General features: G+C 37.7%; 3 protein-coding genes and 1 long non-coding RNA gene across 4 annotated transcripts; 2 read left to right on the top strand and 2 right to left on the bottom strand.

Moving 5' to 3' along the window:
* Positions 1-376: 376 nt before the first annotated feature.
* LOC140174493 (uncharacterized) lies at positions 377-2,760 on the bottom strand. Its single transcript, XR_011864039.1, has 3 exons — positions 1,393-2,760; positions 886-1,304; positions 377-814 (listed from the first exon to the last, which is right to left on the bottom strand). It is a non-coding gene; the product is annotated as an uncharacterized lncRNA (long non-coding RNA).
* A 5,201-nt stretch (positions 2,761-7,961) lies between these two features.
* Positions 7,962-10,543, top strand: LOC112701293 (protein NUCLEAR FUSION DEFECTIVE 4). The gene is made up of 3 exons (XM_025752072.3): positions 7,962-8,594; positions 8,780-9,681; positions 9,769-10,543. The coding sequence occupies exons 1-3, from the start codon at positions 8,271-8,273 to the stop codon at positions 10,259-10,261; spliced, it is 1,719 nt and encodes a 572-aa protein (XP_025607857.1). The 5' UTR covers positions 7,962-8,270; the 3' UTR covers positions 10,262-10,543.
* A 104-nt stretch (positions 10,544-10,647) lies between these two features.
* On the bottom strand, positions 10,648-12,568 carry LOC112701300 (uncharacterized). The gene has a single exon (XM_025752078.3). It carries the CDS (start codon positions 11,734-11,736, stop codon positions 10,852-10,854), a length of 885 nt encoding a protein of 294 aa, XP_025607863.1. The 5' UTR covers positions 11,737-12,568; the 3' UTR covers positions 10,648-10,851.
* On the top strand, positions 12,423-15,338 carry LOC112701310 (calcium uptake protein, mitochondrial). Its single transcript, XM_025752088.3, has 7 exons — positions 12,423-13,356; positions 13,449-13,516; positions 13,601-13,824; positions 13,941-14,024; positions 14,167-14,374; positions 14,501-14,797; positions 14,888-15,338. Exons 1-7 carry the CDS (start codon positions 13,071-13,073, stop codon positions 15,092-15,094), a joined length of 1,374 nt encoding a protein of 457 aa, XP_025607873.1. The 5' UTR covers positions 12,423-13,070; the 3' UTR covers positions 15,095-15,338.
* The last annotated feature ends 42 nt before the right edge of the window (positions 15,339-15,380 follow it).

The raw sequence follows: 15,380 nt of genomic DNA on the forward strand, positions 1-15,380 counted from the left end.
CTTATGTGTATGTGTAAGAATGTTTTCATGCACAATAGGCATGTTCAGTTTAGAACAACTTTTTCTGTACCTTGATATAGTGTTGGTTCCTAACGTTACTCATTATATATTATGTTCGCTTTTAACAAAATACATATTGAGTTAGGTGACTATTTGTATGAAAATGTTTGATTATAAAGATAATAGTAAAAAATAATTAGATAGTTCGACACTTAATTAAACAGACTATTGTTAGTAGTTATTGAATCAGTTAACGATTTTTTTATCAAACAAACTAAAATGCCGTTGGGATGTGTGATTTGTGAACTTTTCTTTTTTTTTTTTTCTGGGACACGTTGTGAACTTGCATGGGAATGAAGAACTCAAGAACAACCAATGGGAATGAAAATAGATTGTAACTTCTCTTATTTTTGGGTTAACAGTGGATTAAAACTTTGGGGATCAGAATATGAGCAAAGGCCCAAAGAGAAGATGGACTTGAACCAGGTGTTTAAACCCAACATATATTCAAACCATTACTTTGAAGGCCCAATATATGGTCATTGTTGGAGTTATATGACTTAAAGTCCTAAAACAAATGGGCCGGTGGCCCCAATATTTACGGAAAAAAAAGTCTTAAAACAATTCCATGATCAATGCTACGTGTATTGTTTTCTCGCCAGGAGTGATTTCTCAGAATAGTAAGTTCTTCTACAGAAGGGAGTTATTAACACTGACACTCACATTTACACCATTAAATATCACCAACAGCAATCGTCAAATTTCTGCCACAACACAATCGTACATCAAACATTGCACGCCAGAAGCAAGGAACCTACAAACAAGAGAAAACATCAGGAAATGGTAAAATTTGGCATGGACTCTATAGAAGGGAAAGTAATCAACCTCAGCAAACCAGGAGTGTAAGGATTTAGAGCTGGTTGTGTCAATATTGTGGAAAAAGTTATTTCGGACAAAGAAATCAGCTTCAGAGCTTGCAAGAATGCACTGATGGGGATATGGGGCAACCCTCAAGGAGTAGCAGTTACTGAGATAGGGTTAAAGAAGATGTTGTTCAACTTCAAAGATAGAAAGAAAGGGTTACAGATACTCCAAAACAGTCCATAGAATGTGAGAGGTAATTTGATAAACTTTAGACTGTGGACTGAGGGTGAATCAATTTTCGAAGTTGATCATGATATATGGAGTTTTGGATACAAGTTCACGGCTTGCCACTGGATTACATCCATAAAGAAGCAGCAATTCAAATTGGGAACATGCTAGGAGTTCTTGCTGAAGCTGAAGATCCAAAGGTGGAAGAAGTTCTGCAGTGATATTTTCTAAGGATCAGAGTGGGGATCAATATAACAAAGCAACTTCCAACGGAATTTTGGTTAGCCAGAGAATCGTTACCAGATTTGTGGGTTCATTTCAGATACGAGAGACTGTCGGACTGTTATTGCTTTAATTGTGGTATCATTGGAAATGAAAAAAAAGTTGCACAAATTCAACAGCAATGGCTTCTTGGGATCCGACAAAATCGCGTTATTCAGCAAGACTGGGAGTTCATCAGGGCCGAACTAATGCATCCATGGCTGTTGGTAGCTCAAAACAAGAAGGATGGAAGGAGAAAGAGGTTGAGGAAGAAGCGCGTGGATGGCAGAGCAAGGAAAAAGAGAGTGAGGGAAAATAAAATACTAAGGAGAGTATGATCAGAGCTGAACAGGTTTTGCAGCAGGAATTTAGGAAAGTAGATTTCTTGAAAAACCAAACTGGGAGAATGCTTGGGGAGGAGCAGGTACAAGTACTGCAAAATATCCCAGATTTTCAAGGAAGAAACGATAACACAAGAATATTAGGAATAATCCATCTAAATAATGCTGTAGAGAGGAAGATGAGAGAGATTGTAAACAAGGGCCAAGTGGAGAGGCAAGCCCAAGTTGAAGAGATGAGAGAAAAATGTCAGGAGAATAGAAGATTTGGGCTTAATATGGTGGAGAAGCCCATTAAAAAAACAAATGAAGTTCAAAAAGGAAAAGAGTGTGAAAAAAGCCCTCTTAACCTTTTAAGGGTTAAACCAACAGAAAACAACATTAGAAGGGCTGGGCTGATGGTACAAGCATCTTTAGAGGAGGTAAACAGCTATACGGTGCAAGAAAAAGAGAATGGCGGAATAGAGAACAGAATGGAGGTCACCATAAGAGAAGAGTTGAAGAGGTTCTCAGCAGCATACATGAAAAAACACATTAGGAAGGAGTATATTATTCAAAGGGAAGGAGCATCATGACAACGCTGGAGACTATCAGAATCGAGGAGGAGGAAAATGGGAATATAGAGAGAAAAATAAAAATCTAGCTTTTGGTAGAAAGGAAAAGGAGGTGGGAAAATCAAATAACGAGGAAGGGGTAGAGTACTTTGTGGAGCTAGCTGCTGATGAGGATGAAGAGAATGAAGTTATAAAAGAGGGTTTTGGAGAAACAACAGGATGAGAACTCCAACTTGCACACAAAATAGAAACTGATTTGAGGCTGAAAAGAAAGAGGAAAGATAAATAAATTCTTATGATATCTAATATTGAGTGGAAAGAAGACAGGCTGAAAGAGGAAGTTCAGGACTTTAAGAGATCAAGAATGGCAGATGGTGAAGACTCTGTGAAGGCTAATGCATTAGCTTAATTGCAATGGAAGGGATTCAGAAAGTGAATAAAGAGGACTAGGAAATGAAGACCAACAAGGTGGGAGGCAATGGAGCTAGCAAAGAGAAGGAAGAGAACTTGGTTATGATGACAGCAGAATGGGAACGAGATAAATGTATCATGGCTGAGGAGGCGGGCCTATACATGCCCCAACCTCAGCCATGATCATACTTAGTTGGAATTGTCGTGGAGTGGCGGCATCCACGACAATTTCTGAACTTTTAAATTTATGTAAACAGAAAAAATCGTCTATTGTTTTTTTTTATGGAAACTAGAGCTAAGGATATTAAGATAAAAAGGATTAGAAGAAGGTTACATTTTGATAAATACTTTTGTGTAGAACTTCGAGGTTTGTCCGGTGGTCTATGTATTTTGTGGAAAGTTAATGTGAATATTAATGTTTATTCTTGGTGTGACAATTATATTAAAACTAAAATTAGTGATAGCAAAGGCAATGGCTGGAGGTGTAACTTTTTGTATGGTAATCCTATTTTTAGGAATAGAAAGAGGCCGTGGAAAATGCTAACTGAGAGTAATATTATTCCAGAGGAACCACAAGCCTATTTAGGTGATTTCAATGATATTCTTACACAAGAAAAAAGATTGGACTGCACCTTAAACCTAAGGCTCAGGTGGAAGAGTTTAAAAATTTTGTTAACACTAACCGTTTAATGGACCTTGATCTAAAGGGGAATAAATTCACATGGTTTAGTAATCCTAGAGGTGGTTTTATAACTAGAAAAATATTGGATAGAGCGCTGGTCAATTAGAGATGGAGGAAAATGTTTCAACATGCCACTTTAGAAGCCCTCCCAGCTATTAGCTCTGACCACTGCCCTTTAGTTCTTAATCTTAATCCGGTTTAAAAAGTTAACAAGTGTTTTAGATATGAAGCATTTTGGGACGACTACGAGGAATGTAAAGAAGTTATTCAAAAAGGATGGAATAGGATAAGTGCACAAAGATATAACTGGACTAGTTTTACTCAAAAAATTAAGCATTATAAAGAGAATTTAAAAAGATGGAGTAGAAAGACATTTGCGAGGGCATATTTGAAAATAGGCAAGTTAAAGGAGAGGCTAAAGGAGCTTCAAAACTCCGAGTTCACAGAAGATCAGCAACATAGCATAGCATAGATTAGGGATAAGATTAGTAAACTGTGGATGCAAGAAGAAAAATATTGGGGCGCAAGATCTAGACTTAAATGGCTTAAGTGGGACGACAAAAACACATCTTTCTTTCACGCCACAACTATTCAAAGAAGAGATAGGAATAAAATTGATAGAATTAAGAATGATGAAGGGCACAATGGATTCAAGGAGAAACTGAGATTTTGAGTTTAGTAGAAGAATACTTTTCAAGATTATTCAAAGCCTCTGATAAGGTGAACATGGAAGAGTGCATCAAGAAAATTCTTAAAAGAGTAACAGATGAGATTAATAAATGCCTTATGGAAGATATAAGTTATGAGGAGATTAAAAAAGTTGTTTTCAGTATGGGTGATACGAAAGCACCAGGTTCGGATGGCCTCAATGGTAGGTTTTATCAAAAGCATTGGGATATTATTAAGAGGGATGTTTGTGAAGTGGCGAGGAATTTTTTTGTTGGTAGAGTCATGTCGGATGATATTAGTGAAACCACCCTTATTTTAATCCCTATAATTAAGAATCCTGAAAACCTAAACCATCTTAGACATATTAGTTGTTGTAACTTTATTTATAATTATATCCCGGATTTTAGTGTCAAGATTGAGAGGTTTTTTTAGGGAATATTGTATCTCCAATACAAAGTGCTTTTGTAGGGAGAAGACTTATTCAGGATAATATTATTATAGTACAAGAAGCTTTTCATAAAATAGATAGGAAAGAAAAAAATGCTGTTGATATGCTAGCCATTAAATTAGATATGAATAAAGCTTACAATAGACTTGAATGGAGCTTTTTGGAAGAGGTTCTCAAAGCTTTTGGTTTTGAAGTGAAATGGATTAAGTTGGTAATGAGTTGTGTGAGGAGTGCAAACTATAGGATTAAAATTAATAAAAATTTACCAAAAAAGATAGTTCCACAAAGAGGTTTAAGACAGGGAGATCCTTTATCTCCCTATCTGTTTATTATCGCTGTAGAAGTGTTTACTATTTTGATGAATGAGGCCCAGAACAAGAATATTATCTCAGGAATAAAATTAGCTTCTAATGCTCCTTCATTAACGCATTTACTTTTTGCAGATGACTGTATTATTTTTGCAGAGGCTAATGAAGAGGAGGTATATGGTGCGAAATTTACAACCATAAACTAACTGGCAAGTGCACCGGATCGTACTAAGTAATACCTCAGGTGAGTGAGGATCGATCCCACGAGAATTGATGGACTAAGCAACAATGGTTGATTAATTTACTTAGTTAGACAAGCAGAAAAGAGTGTTTTGGTATTCAAAAGCATTAACAGTAAATTCAGAATATCAGAAAGCAAGCAGTAAATAAGTTGAGAAAACAATATGAAGAAGGCAATTAAGGCTTCAGAGTTATCTATTTTTCGGATTGACTTTTTTTATTAATTTATTTTAATCATGCAAGATTTAATTCATGGCAAACTATATGTGACTAGACCCTAATTTCTTAGATCTTTCTAGTCTCCTCTAAAATTCATCAATCGCCAATTCCTTGGTCAATTAATTCCAATTAGAGGGTGAAGTTTAATTCTAGTTATTATGCCACAAAAATCCTAATTACCCAAATATAAGAGGATTATATGTCACGTATCCCGTTAAGTCCAGATAATTAGAATTTAGGAGAAATTATTTTCTAGCTGTTGTTCAAGTAAAGAGCTTTTCCAAGTTATACAAGAACTCAATTAGAAAGAGGGTCATACTTCCATTCTACCCAAATTCATAAGATAAAGAATGAAAACAATTCTTGAAATATAAATCAAAACATGAATTAAAATAGAAAAATAATAGTATCAATTCATACAATAGACAGAGCTCCTAACCTTAACAGTTGAGGTCTAGTTGCTCATGATTCAGAGAGAAAATAAGGATTCAGGTAAACTGTGAATTGTGAATAATGCAGAATTTTCTTTTGAAATAGAATAATATTATTTTTATATCTAATCCTAATTAATTTAAAATATAATTTCTAAAACTAAATAATATCTTTTCCTATTTTAAAATTTAAATTTAAATCAGAATTAATTGAATAATTCGTGCCTTGTAATGTGGGGACCACTTGACTTCATTGGATCCGCGCCTAACTTGGCAGAGAGCTGCGTCTTACTTGATTGCCAAAATGGGGCCTAGAAATCGCCCCCAGCATTTTCTGTGTTTTCTGCACGTGGCGCATGTCACGCGTACGCGTCGATGGTCTTCTTTGCGTGTCACGCGTACGCGTCAGGTACGCGCATGCGTCGCTGCACAAATCTCCAAATCACGCGCACGCGTCAGGTACGCGCACGCGTTGCTCCTCGCTGATCATCTCCTTTAATTCTTGTGCTCGTTCCATTTGTGCAAGCTTCCTCTCCATCAAATCCAGCCAAATGCAACCTAAAAAAAAAAAAACAATTCCATGATCAATCCATTTGGTCGAGTGATTGGTTTACTATCCGTTTAAGTAAGTATTAAGGATTCGAATTTTATTTTATACATATAATAATTTATTAGCAATCGACAAATTCTTCGATTTGTGACGGATTAGTCTTTAACCTATTAAGATAGACGATACCGTGAAAAAAAAATTTCATGACCAAAAAAATACAACTTAAACAATTTGTTAAAAGTTGACTATTTTCATAAAGTTAGTAGCAAATTCCATATAATATTGATGACTGAATTCCAAACTAAAGTATTTAGCGTATTATTGCAAGTTGCTTGGAACCGTGACATGTCACATTAGAGATTAGTGTTTGTCGGAGCGGTGGAGTGTTATTTTCTGTCATTTAATTTAAGGTGGACACACACACTTGACACTTGGTATACGGATCTTGCTTTTATGGATTTCATGTTTATGAAGATTTCTCCTTTTTTCGTTCTTCAATCAATTCCTTCCCAAACTACTGAAACAACCCTATCTCCCATTCATTCATTTATTTACTTTTACACTCCTAAATTCAATAACACTGCTACTCCAATTAACTAAAATGATTTTTTCTCAATTTATTTCTTATCCACATACCATTTCAAAAATATATGAATAAAAGCACTAATATAATGAGTAAAAAATATAAAAAACTATTACTACAACAAATATTATTATATTATAATAGAAAAATCTAAAATCTTATAAGAAAAAATTTCGAGTAATAATTCTTTGATGTAAGACTATTTTTGAAGTATCGGTCTATGAAACTCAATTTATATGTAATAATTTGTAGTCCGATAGTAAAAAATTGAATAGTTGAAGAACAAGTTAATTAGTTAGAAAAAGTTCAATTGTTCCTTGTACATAGAATAACAATGGCATGGTGATACTACTGGAAGAGTCGTCTCTTTCTTAAATTGTTGAACAAAAATTAAAAGTGGAGCCGTGGAGGTTTTTCATTTTTCATATTCAATGATACGCAAAGCATCCATGTCTCATGTTTTCAGCAAATAAGAACACATTGAAAAGTATCTACCGAAACCGCAATCGTTTTCACCATTATTTTCAACACATGACATTTAACATAGAATGTGTTGCCTCAATCCCAGTTTTTTTTCCCAACAAATCAACTTTGAAATATAATTAAAAAACGACGTTTAGAGGTAACAATGTTCTCCGAAAGCGAGATATTTTTTGGTACCCAAACGTGTTTGTGATACTTATTATTTGCTGAAAATGTGGCTCTCATATCTATTCTATGGTTTTCAAGTAATGAGGCTAATTTTTTTTGTTATGGAAGTAGAAGTGATGATATTTTTTAATATTATAATTTTTGGTATTTTTTTAAAATTGTGAAAAGTATACAAATTGGAGGGTCTGATTTTTTTACCTAAAATCTTTTAATTTTTTTAACACAAATCAGATAGTCCGATTTGTGTATCTCTCACAAATCGGACGATCTGATTTATGTACTTCTAGAAATTGGACACGGTTTGATTTCTGTACCTCTAATAAATCGAACGGTCCGATTTCTACTTTTCTAATTAAACAATTCCATATTTAAATATAAGTGTATAACACCCCAACAATCCACATTTTAAAAAAAATACTACTACCACTCCAATATTAAAAGTAAAAAGTTCAAGTAATGAATTGGCCGAATGTTAAATTGAGGGAAGCATTTATATGAAAGAAAAAATGTACTAGTATTATAATGGTAAAACATATTTAATACGTATTTTAAGAGCATGCAAAAATTGAAAGCAATTTAATTAGCTAACTCTTGTCTTTTTTATTGATTGCAAGAAAAGTTGGATTTTGTGGCGGAGTCTGGAATGGAATAATAATAAAGAGAAGAACTAAGACTAAGTTGCACGTTGTGGCGGAGTGAGAGTCACATAAAGTAATAAAATTACTATTACATAACCCTCCCTCGGTCCCTTACTCCACACAACCAAACCAAACTAAAAACTCTTTTCTGTTGTGTTGTGTTGTGTGTGTTTCCTCGTTTGTCTGTGTCGCACAATGGTGAGCTTGAAAGGGGGAACAAGGCCACCATGGGTGGGGCTGGGAGCTTCCGTGTGGGTTCAGGTGGCATCGGGAAATGGTTACACTTTCCCGCTCTATTCCCATTCTTTGAAGTCAGTCATGGGCTTCAACCAGCAGCAACTCACACTCCTCGGTGTTGCCAACGACATCGGCGAGAATGTTGGTATTCTTCCTGGCCTTGCTTCCAACAACTTCCCTCCATGGCTTCTCCTCTTCATCGGTGCTCTCTTCTCCTTCATTGGCTACGGCCTTCTCTGGCTCCCCCTCAGCCACACCCTCCCTTCTCTTCCCTACGCCTTGGTAACTCTCTCTCTCTCTCTTTCTCACATTTTTTTTGTTAGGTAGCAAGGCACCGGTCACACCGAATATTCCTTAGTATCTTAAATGGAGATTCTTGATTTCATTATTAACATGTAATCTTAGATTAATTCAATCTGTTGATCTAGGTCTTTATTATTATTATTGTTCTATTGCATGTGTTGCAGCTATGGTTTTCCCTGGTTGTTGCAACCAACAGTTGTGCGTGGTTAACCACCGGGATTCTTGTAACCAACATGAGGAATTTCCCTATCAGCAGAGGCACGGTGGCCGGAATCCTCAAAGGTTACGGCGGCCTCAGCGCCGCCGTCTTTACTCAAATCTACGGCATAGTTCTTCACAATTCATCCTCCAATTTCCTCTTGTTCCTTGCAATTGGTATTCCTGCTGTGTGCTTCAGCATGATGTTTCTTGTTAGGCCTTGCACTCCACTTTCCACTGAAGATTCCAAAGAGAAAGGGCATTTTCTGTTCATCCAAGCTTCAAGTGTGGTCTTGGGTTTATACATTCTTGCCACAAACATATTTGGTGACATTCTCACCTTGAGTGGTGCACTTTCCTACCTCTTGGTGGCTCTCATGATTCTACTCCTCATGGCTCCACTTGCTATCCCTATCAAGATGACACTCTGTCCCAAAACAGGATCCACCCGATCACAAACACCTAATGCCTCCTCGGAACGTTTGCCCCAAGAAGGAGCCAAAGAAGACAACACCGAGCCGCTGCTGGCGTCTTCCTCGGCCAGTGGGCTCGGAAGCTTCTACGACACGGATCCCTCGGCCGAGGTAGCAATGCTTCTGGCCGTGGGCGAGGGAGCCGTGAAGAAGAAGAGAAGGCCTAAAAGAGGGGAAGATTTTAAGTTCACAGAGGCAATAGTAAAGGCTGATTTCTGGCTACTATTTTTCATTTACTTTGTTGGTGTTGGAACTGGGGTCACTGTAATCAACAATCTAGCACAAATTGGCATTGCACAAGGTGAGGATGATACCACTATCTTGTTGTCCCTTTTCAGCTTTTTCAACTTTGTTGGTCGCCTTGGTGGAGGAGTCCTTTCAGAACATTTTGTCAAGTGAGTGCAAATGTGGAATTGACTATTTTTTTCTTTTCTTATTAATGATGTGACGATACATAATTGAATATATCTGTGGTGGTGCAGAACGAAAACAATTCCGCGCACGGTTTGGATGACATGCACTCAGGTAATGATGATGATCCTATACATCCTGTTTGCATATGCTATCAATGGGGCCCTATACCCTGCCATTGCACTTCTTGGAATCTGCTATGGAGTGCAATTCACAGTGGTGATTCCAACTGTGTCTGAGCTTTTTGGTTTGGAGCACTTTGGGATGTTGAGCAACTTCATATTCATGGGGAATCCACTTGGTGCATTCCTCTTCTCAGCACTTCTAGCAGGTACTGTGTATGACAATGAGGCTACAAGGCAACAAAGCATGGGAATCATTCCTTCAAGTGCTTCTTGCTTGGGCCCTGATTGCTTTAAGATCACATTCCTCACACTTTCTGCTGTTTGTGCTGTTGGTGCCTTTGCTGGTACCATCTTGGCTGTAAGAATTAAGCCTGTTTACCAAATGCTTTATGCTGGTGGTTCTTTCAAGTTGCCACAAACTTCTTCTTCACTTCACTAATTCAAAAAGCAGAGAAACAAAGATAGACCTGTTTCCTGCTTCCGGGACATCATCATTGATTTACTTAGTACACAAACTACTTTTTGCTTCAACAAGTGTGGCCCTACTTCATCACTACTGTATTTTGTTATTATAAAGTTTAGATGAATTTCGGTGTATCACCTATAAAATGCTTGTTTTAGCATGCATGTTAGGTGGAATTTGACAAAGTTAAAATTGATGATCTTTATATGTACTCTTAGGTGTGAATGGAATTAATCTATTATTAGATGCGTTGAACGATGGACTATTGAGAATCGAGATCTGAAACTTTTACTTTTACTTTGTAATATGGCATCATAATGGAATCGTACTAGGTTGTCAGACCTTGAGAGAAAGTGAACAAGTTTTTGAAGCATTCTCATTAATAATTAATTAAAGGAATTAAATGGATGTATATAAACAAGTGGTTTGAGAACCACCAAGAGAATAGATACAAGAAAATCACGACACTTAATATGATATAATTACTATATGATATAATTAGAATAATAATAAAATCAAAAGGTGTTGCGGTCACTCACCAAAGTAAAAAACAACAAAAAAATAAATCAAGTTGGTTTCAGATCTTGAAACAGTGTAGGCCAGAGAGTATGATCATCAACATCATCATCAACGTCAAAGTCAAAATCAAGCTTGTCACCGGGACTGAAGCCCAATGGGCTCTCATCGGGCTCAACGAGCCTACTTGCATCGGAGTTTCTAAGTATTGGCATTCTTGGGCTTCTATTCTCAGCCATGAGCCTTGCATCAAGAGGTCCAGACAATCTTGGGCCTCTTGTGAGCCTGCTATCCAGCACAGGCCTAATCGCAGACGAAGATCTCAAAGGGCTTCTATTAGTGTACACCATCATCCGGTCGTGCATCCTTCCATCCAATGGTCCAGATAGCTTGATGGCCTTGTTAGCAGGCGCCACTTTCTCATGCATTCTTCCATCCAACGGCCCTGATAGCGCTATGGTTTTGCTTCGGTAAATCGGAGGCACCGGCAGTGCTGCCTTTTCCTTCTCTTCCTTCTCCTCAATGGCTTGTTTCCTCATCACCATACCTTTCCATTTCCCTTGGTGCTGCCAATTCGGCTCTATTTGCGGCGGTGGTTGAGGCATGTTCTTGAGGTTGACATCGTGGCCGTGAATCACAAGCTTGTTCATGCACTTCCTGAGGCATCTCTTGAGGACGGCGGAGAGCTTCTTGTTGGGACGGAGCGGCGGCGGCGGCGGCGGCGGTGGTGGTGGGAGGTCTTGTTGTTGTTTGTTAACTAGCTTGAGAATCTCGAGCCTGTGCTTGGCAATGGAGATTCCCATGCTCTGGAGGAGCTCGTGGTTGAAGTGAGTGGCGTCTTCCAATTGGAGCTCGTTGCGGGCGAAAGTGAGGCCATAGTCGTAGATGAGAGAAGGATGAAGGGTTGTTCTTGAAAGCCAGGAGAACCAGTCCATGGATATGATGTATGTGATGGATATTTTGATGAGTATTTATTTATGTTGGTTTATGAGACCACTATACACTTAATTGGTTTGCTTCATAATTTTAATGCAATTTGGATGGTAGTTGAGAGTGAGAGCGACAAGAGTGTACAATTTATTAGGCCATTATCATAACGTAAGGAGATATAGGCTTACGGTCACGGGCATAGATACTGCTATGACTATCAGTAATGTAATGAGAATATTACTGCACATTTTTATAACCAACATGGTAGTTATGACGCACACAGCTCAAGAGGGGAATAATTAAAAACAAACTAACGCAGACCTAGCTAGGGGGTGTGGCAATTTGCCTAAATTTGTAGTGCAAAAGCGAAGAGGACGAGAATGAGGAAAGTGGTTAGTGGGCACGGAATGCGATAAGATGCTCCTATCCTGCTCTCTCTGCTCTTCCTCCCACTTGGAAGGGATTAGAATTGGAATTGGTCAGCAATGCATTGTGGAAAATGTGGGCGGGTCTTTATGGTAATAAAGGATACAGTTAGATTAAGAAAATGGCATGGCTAAAGGGGCCCAATAAAATGGAGTAGTTAATGCAAATCAATTTGGTAACCTACTACCCATGATCTAAGCAGAACTTTAATGTACCACTTACCTACTCCCTTCATTTATACAATGGTAGCATTGTCTCAACTCATAAGATGAGAACATGAATAGAACAAAATATGCAACATATATAGCATGGAACATTTTTACATTCTCACGTAAAAATATTTTATAGCGTGTGTCAAAGAAGAGAGAGTATTGTGGGAAAGGGGCAGTGAACGAAGTAAGTGTGAACTGGTAGGGGCAGGTTACTACTTACTACTACCCTAATTCAAAACAATTGATATTATATGTTTCACATCAAAATTCGGCTGCACATGCTGTGGTCCATTCATCACCATCCATGTCATTGTCACTAATTCACATCATTTGGAGACACTACCCTGCAATTTGCAATTTACTTCAGCTTATTGTCGTTACTCGTTAGAGTAGTGACAGCTGTAGTTAGTTGTAAGTTTCTGTTGGAGATTAACTAACTTATCTCTGATTTCACCGGTGCTAAAGTTAGACCCAATAAAGAACTGACTATAATTAGCCAGAAAAATAAGTTAAGTCTAAAGGGCAAAAAAATAATCATGTTGAAGAAATGATAACCACTAACCAACTTTGGCAGTTGCAACGGAACACAACGGCCACAAGTTTTGGCGCGTAACTCGTGGGGACCACAAGTTTTGGCACAAAACACACGCCTCTCTTTCTGTTTCAGTTTCAGTTTCAGAGTCTCAACCCGCAACATTGCCATGTATTCTCGCACCAGAGCTTTGCCATTATCTCTTAGGCTCAGCACAAGGATTCTGTGCACCCAATCAGAGAGCTCCACGTCATCATCTTTGAGGCCCTTGGCTTCTCAAAGTAACCACTTTGAATCTTTTCTCAGATCAATAGCTTCTGGCGTTGTGCTTCTTGGAACCACCTTAGGCTACTGGTATTCCTCTTCTTCTCCTTCTCTCTACTCATTCGCCGACTATTCACGCGACGATCAGCTCCAGAAGAATCATGAGAACAAATCCAAGTTCTTGTTCAATGGTAATCTTTCCCTATACTCCTCTTCATGTTTCTTGAGACACAAGATTTCGATTGATATTGTTTTTTGGATTTCTCGTTTTCATCCTTTACAGACAGCTACAGAAGAAGAGTATTCTTCAACTATGAAAAACGTATCCGCTTACAGAGCCCTCCAGAGAAGGTAATCATTTCACTTTTTTAGTCTTTTCCATTATGTGTTTCTTCAATGATCAGTGATGTTGATTCTTATTCATTTAATTCGCAGGTTTTCGAGTACTTTGCATCGATCAAAACCGCGAATGGCGAGGTTTATATGACACCTGCAGATTTGATGCGTGCTGTTGTTCCGGTGTTCCCTCCTTCGGAATCGAACCGTGTTAGAGAGGGCTTTCTCAGAGGGGAGCAGGTTCCTGGTACATTGCGGTGTCAACCCTCTGAATTCTTTATGCTCTTTGACACTAACAATGATGGAGTCATTTCTTTTCCAGAGTGAGTATTCTGTTCTGTTGTTATCACATCTTCTTCTATGCATGAATCAATCTCATTTGTTCAGATTTCAAGTGCTGCTAATTTGGATAACAAATCCATTTCTTCCTCAATTACAGGTACATATTTTTTGTTACTCTCCTCAGCATACCAGAATCCAGCTTCACAGTTGCCTTCAAAATGTTTGATCTTAACAATAATGGGTAGGATCTTCTTCCTTCCTTCAAGAAAAAATGTCACAATCATAATGATTATACACATATTGTTACAATAACAATTGATTTTGTCCACTATCAAAGATATCCTGGTTTGTGCATCTCAGCTCTCTAAGGATCATGTTAATAGGGAAATAGACAAAGAAGAATTCAAGAAAGTGATGGCTTTGATGCGATCTCAAAACAGACAGGGGGCTAGCCACAGGGATGGACGGCGCCTCGGCGTTAAAAGTTCGGTGGACGAGGGTGGTATATTGGAGTATTTCTTTGGCAAAGATGGAAATACTTGTTTGGAACATGGAAAATTTGTTCAGTTCTTAAGAGACTTACATGAAGAGGTATGTATGCTGATCATAATATGATTTCACAGCACATTCTGAAGGTTTTTTATTTGGACTGCTAAGAACTTTTTGTGATTAGCAAGAAACACCTTGCATTTCACAACATACGATTTTGCTTTGCAGATCTTGAAGTTGGAGTTTGCTCACTATGACTACAACAGAAAAGGAACGATTTCAGCCAAAGATTTCGCACTTTCCTTGGTTGCAGCTGCTGATATCAATCATATAAACAAACTGTTGGATAGGGTGGAGGAAATGAATGATGATTCGCATCTCAGAAACATAAAAATCACATTTCAAGAGTTTGAAGCCTTTGCAGAATTGCGCAAGCAGTTGGAATTCTTCTCCCTAGCCATATTCAGCTATGGGCAAATTAGTGGAGAGTTGACAAAATCTGATTTTCAGAGAGCAGCATCACAGGTACTAAAAACTCCCTTTTATACTGAGTATCGAGCATTTCCAATGATGAATGAACAGAAACATCTTATGGCTAATGTTAAATTGATGCAGGTATGTGGCATCACTATTACAGATGCAGTTGCTGACATAATTTTTCATGTTTTTGATGCTAACCGGGATGGAAACTTGAGTGCTGATGAGTTTATTAAAGTTATACAAAGAAGAGAAAGCAGTACAGCACGTGAAGGCATGGGAAGTTTGTTATCTTGCTTTTGGAACTGTGCAACAAAGCGTTCATCAACTAAGCTTCAAAGTTAATGATGAATTAATCTAATTAAGCATTGCAATGAATTCAACCATGTGAAGCAACACAGGATGAAGATTTATCATTTATCACATGATTTTGCTGTGTACTGAGAGATGTAGAGTGTTGAATTTTCATTTTTTGTCCAAGATCTTTCCCTTTCTGGGAATTTGTCCTCATATGATCATTTTTGTACATACTGATAAACCAGCTACTATTAAATATTATTGCTTCTCATACTGTTTTTGACTGGAAAAATAAGTTCAGTTACTTCGGTACCTTCTCTTTTTACGAATATTA

Source organism: Arachis hypogaea, chromosome 1, assembly GCF_003086295.3.
Source record: "Arachis hypogaea cultivar Tifrunner chromosome 1, arahy.Tifrunner.gnm2.J5K5, whole genome shotgun sequence".
Lineage (NCBI taxonomy): Eukaryota > Viridiplantae > Streptophyta > Magnoliopsida > Fabales > Fabaceae > Arachis > Arachis hypogaea.

Coding starts and splice junctions, on each gene's coding strand:
- LOC112701293 (XM_025752072.3), top strand. CDS start 8,271: ATGGTGAGCTTGAAAGGGGGAACAAGGCCACCATGGGTGGGGCTGGGA. Junction 8,595..8,779: donor CTTCTCTTCCCTACGCCTTG/GTAACTCTCTCT, acceptor CATGTGTTGCAG/CTATGGTTTTCCCTGGTTGT. Junction 9,682..9,768: donor CTTTCAGAACATTTTGTCAA/GTGAGTGCAAAT, acceptor GTGGTGGTGCAG/AACGAAAACAATTCCGCGCA.
- LOC112701300 (XM_025752078.3), bottom strand. CDS start 11,736: ATGGACTGGTTCTCCTGGCTTTCAAGAACAACCCTTCATCCTTCTCTC.
- LOC112701310 (XM_025752088.3), top strand. CDS start 13,071: ATGTATTCTCGCACCAGAGCTTTGCCATTATCTCTTAGGCTCAGCACA. Junction 13,517..13,600: donor TACAGAGCCCTCCAGAGAAG/GTAATCATTTCA, acceptor TTTAATTCGCAG/GTTTTCGAGTACTTTGCATC. Junction 14,375..14,500: donor TAAGAGACTTACATGAAGAG/GTATGTATGCTG, acceptor TTTGCTTTGCAG/ATCTTGAAGTTGGAGTTTGC.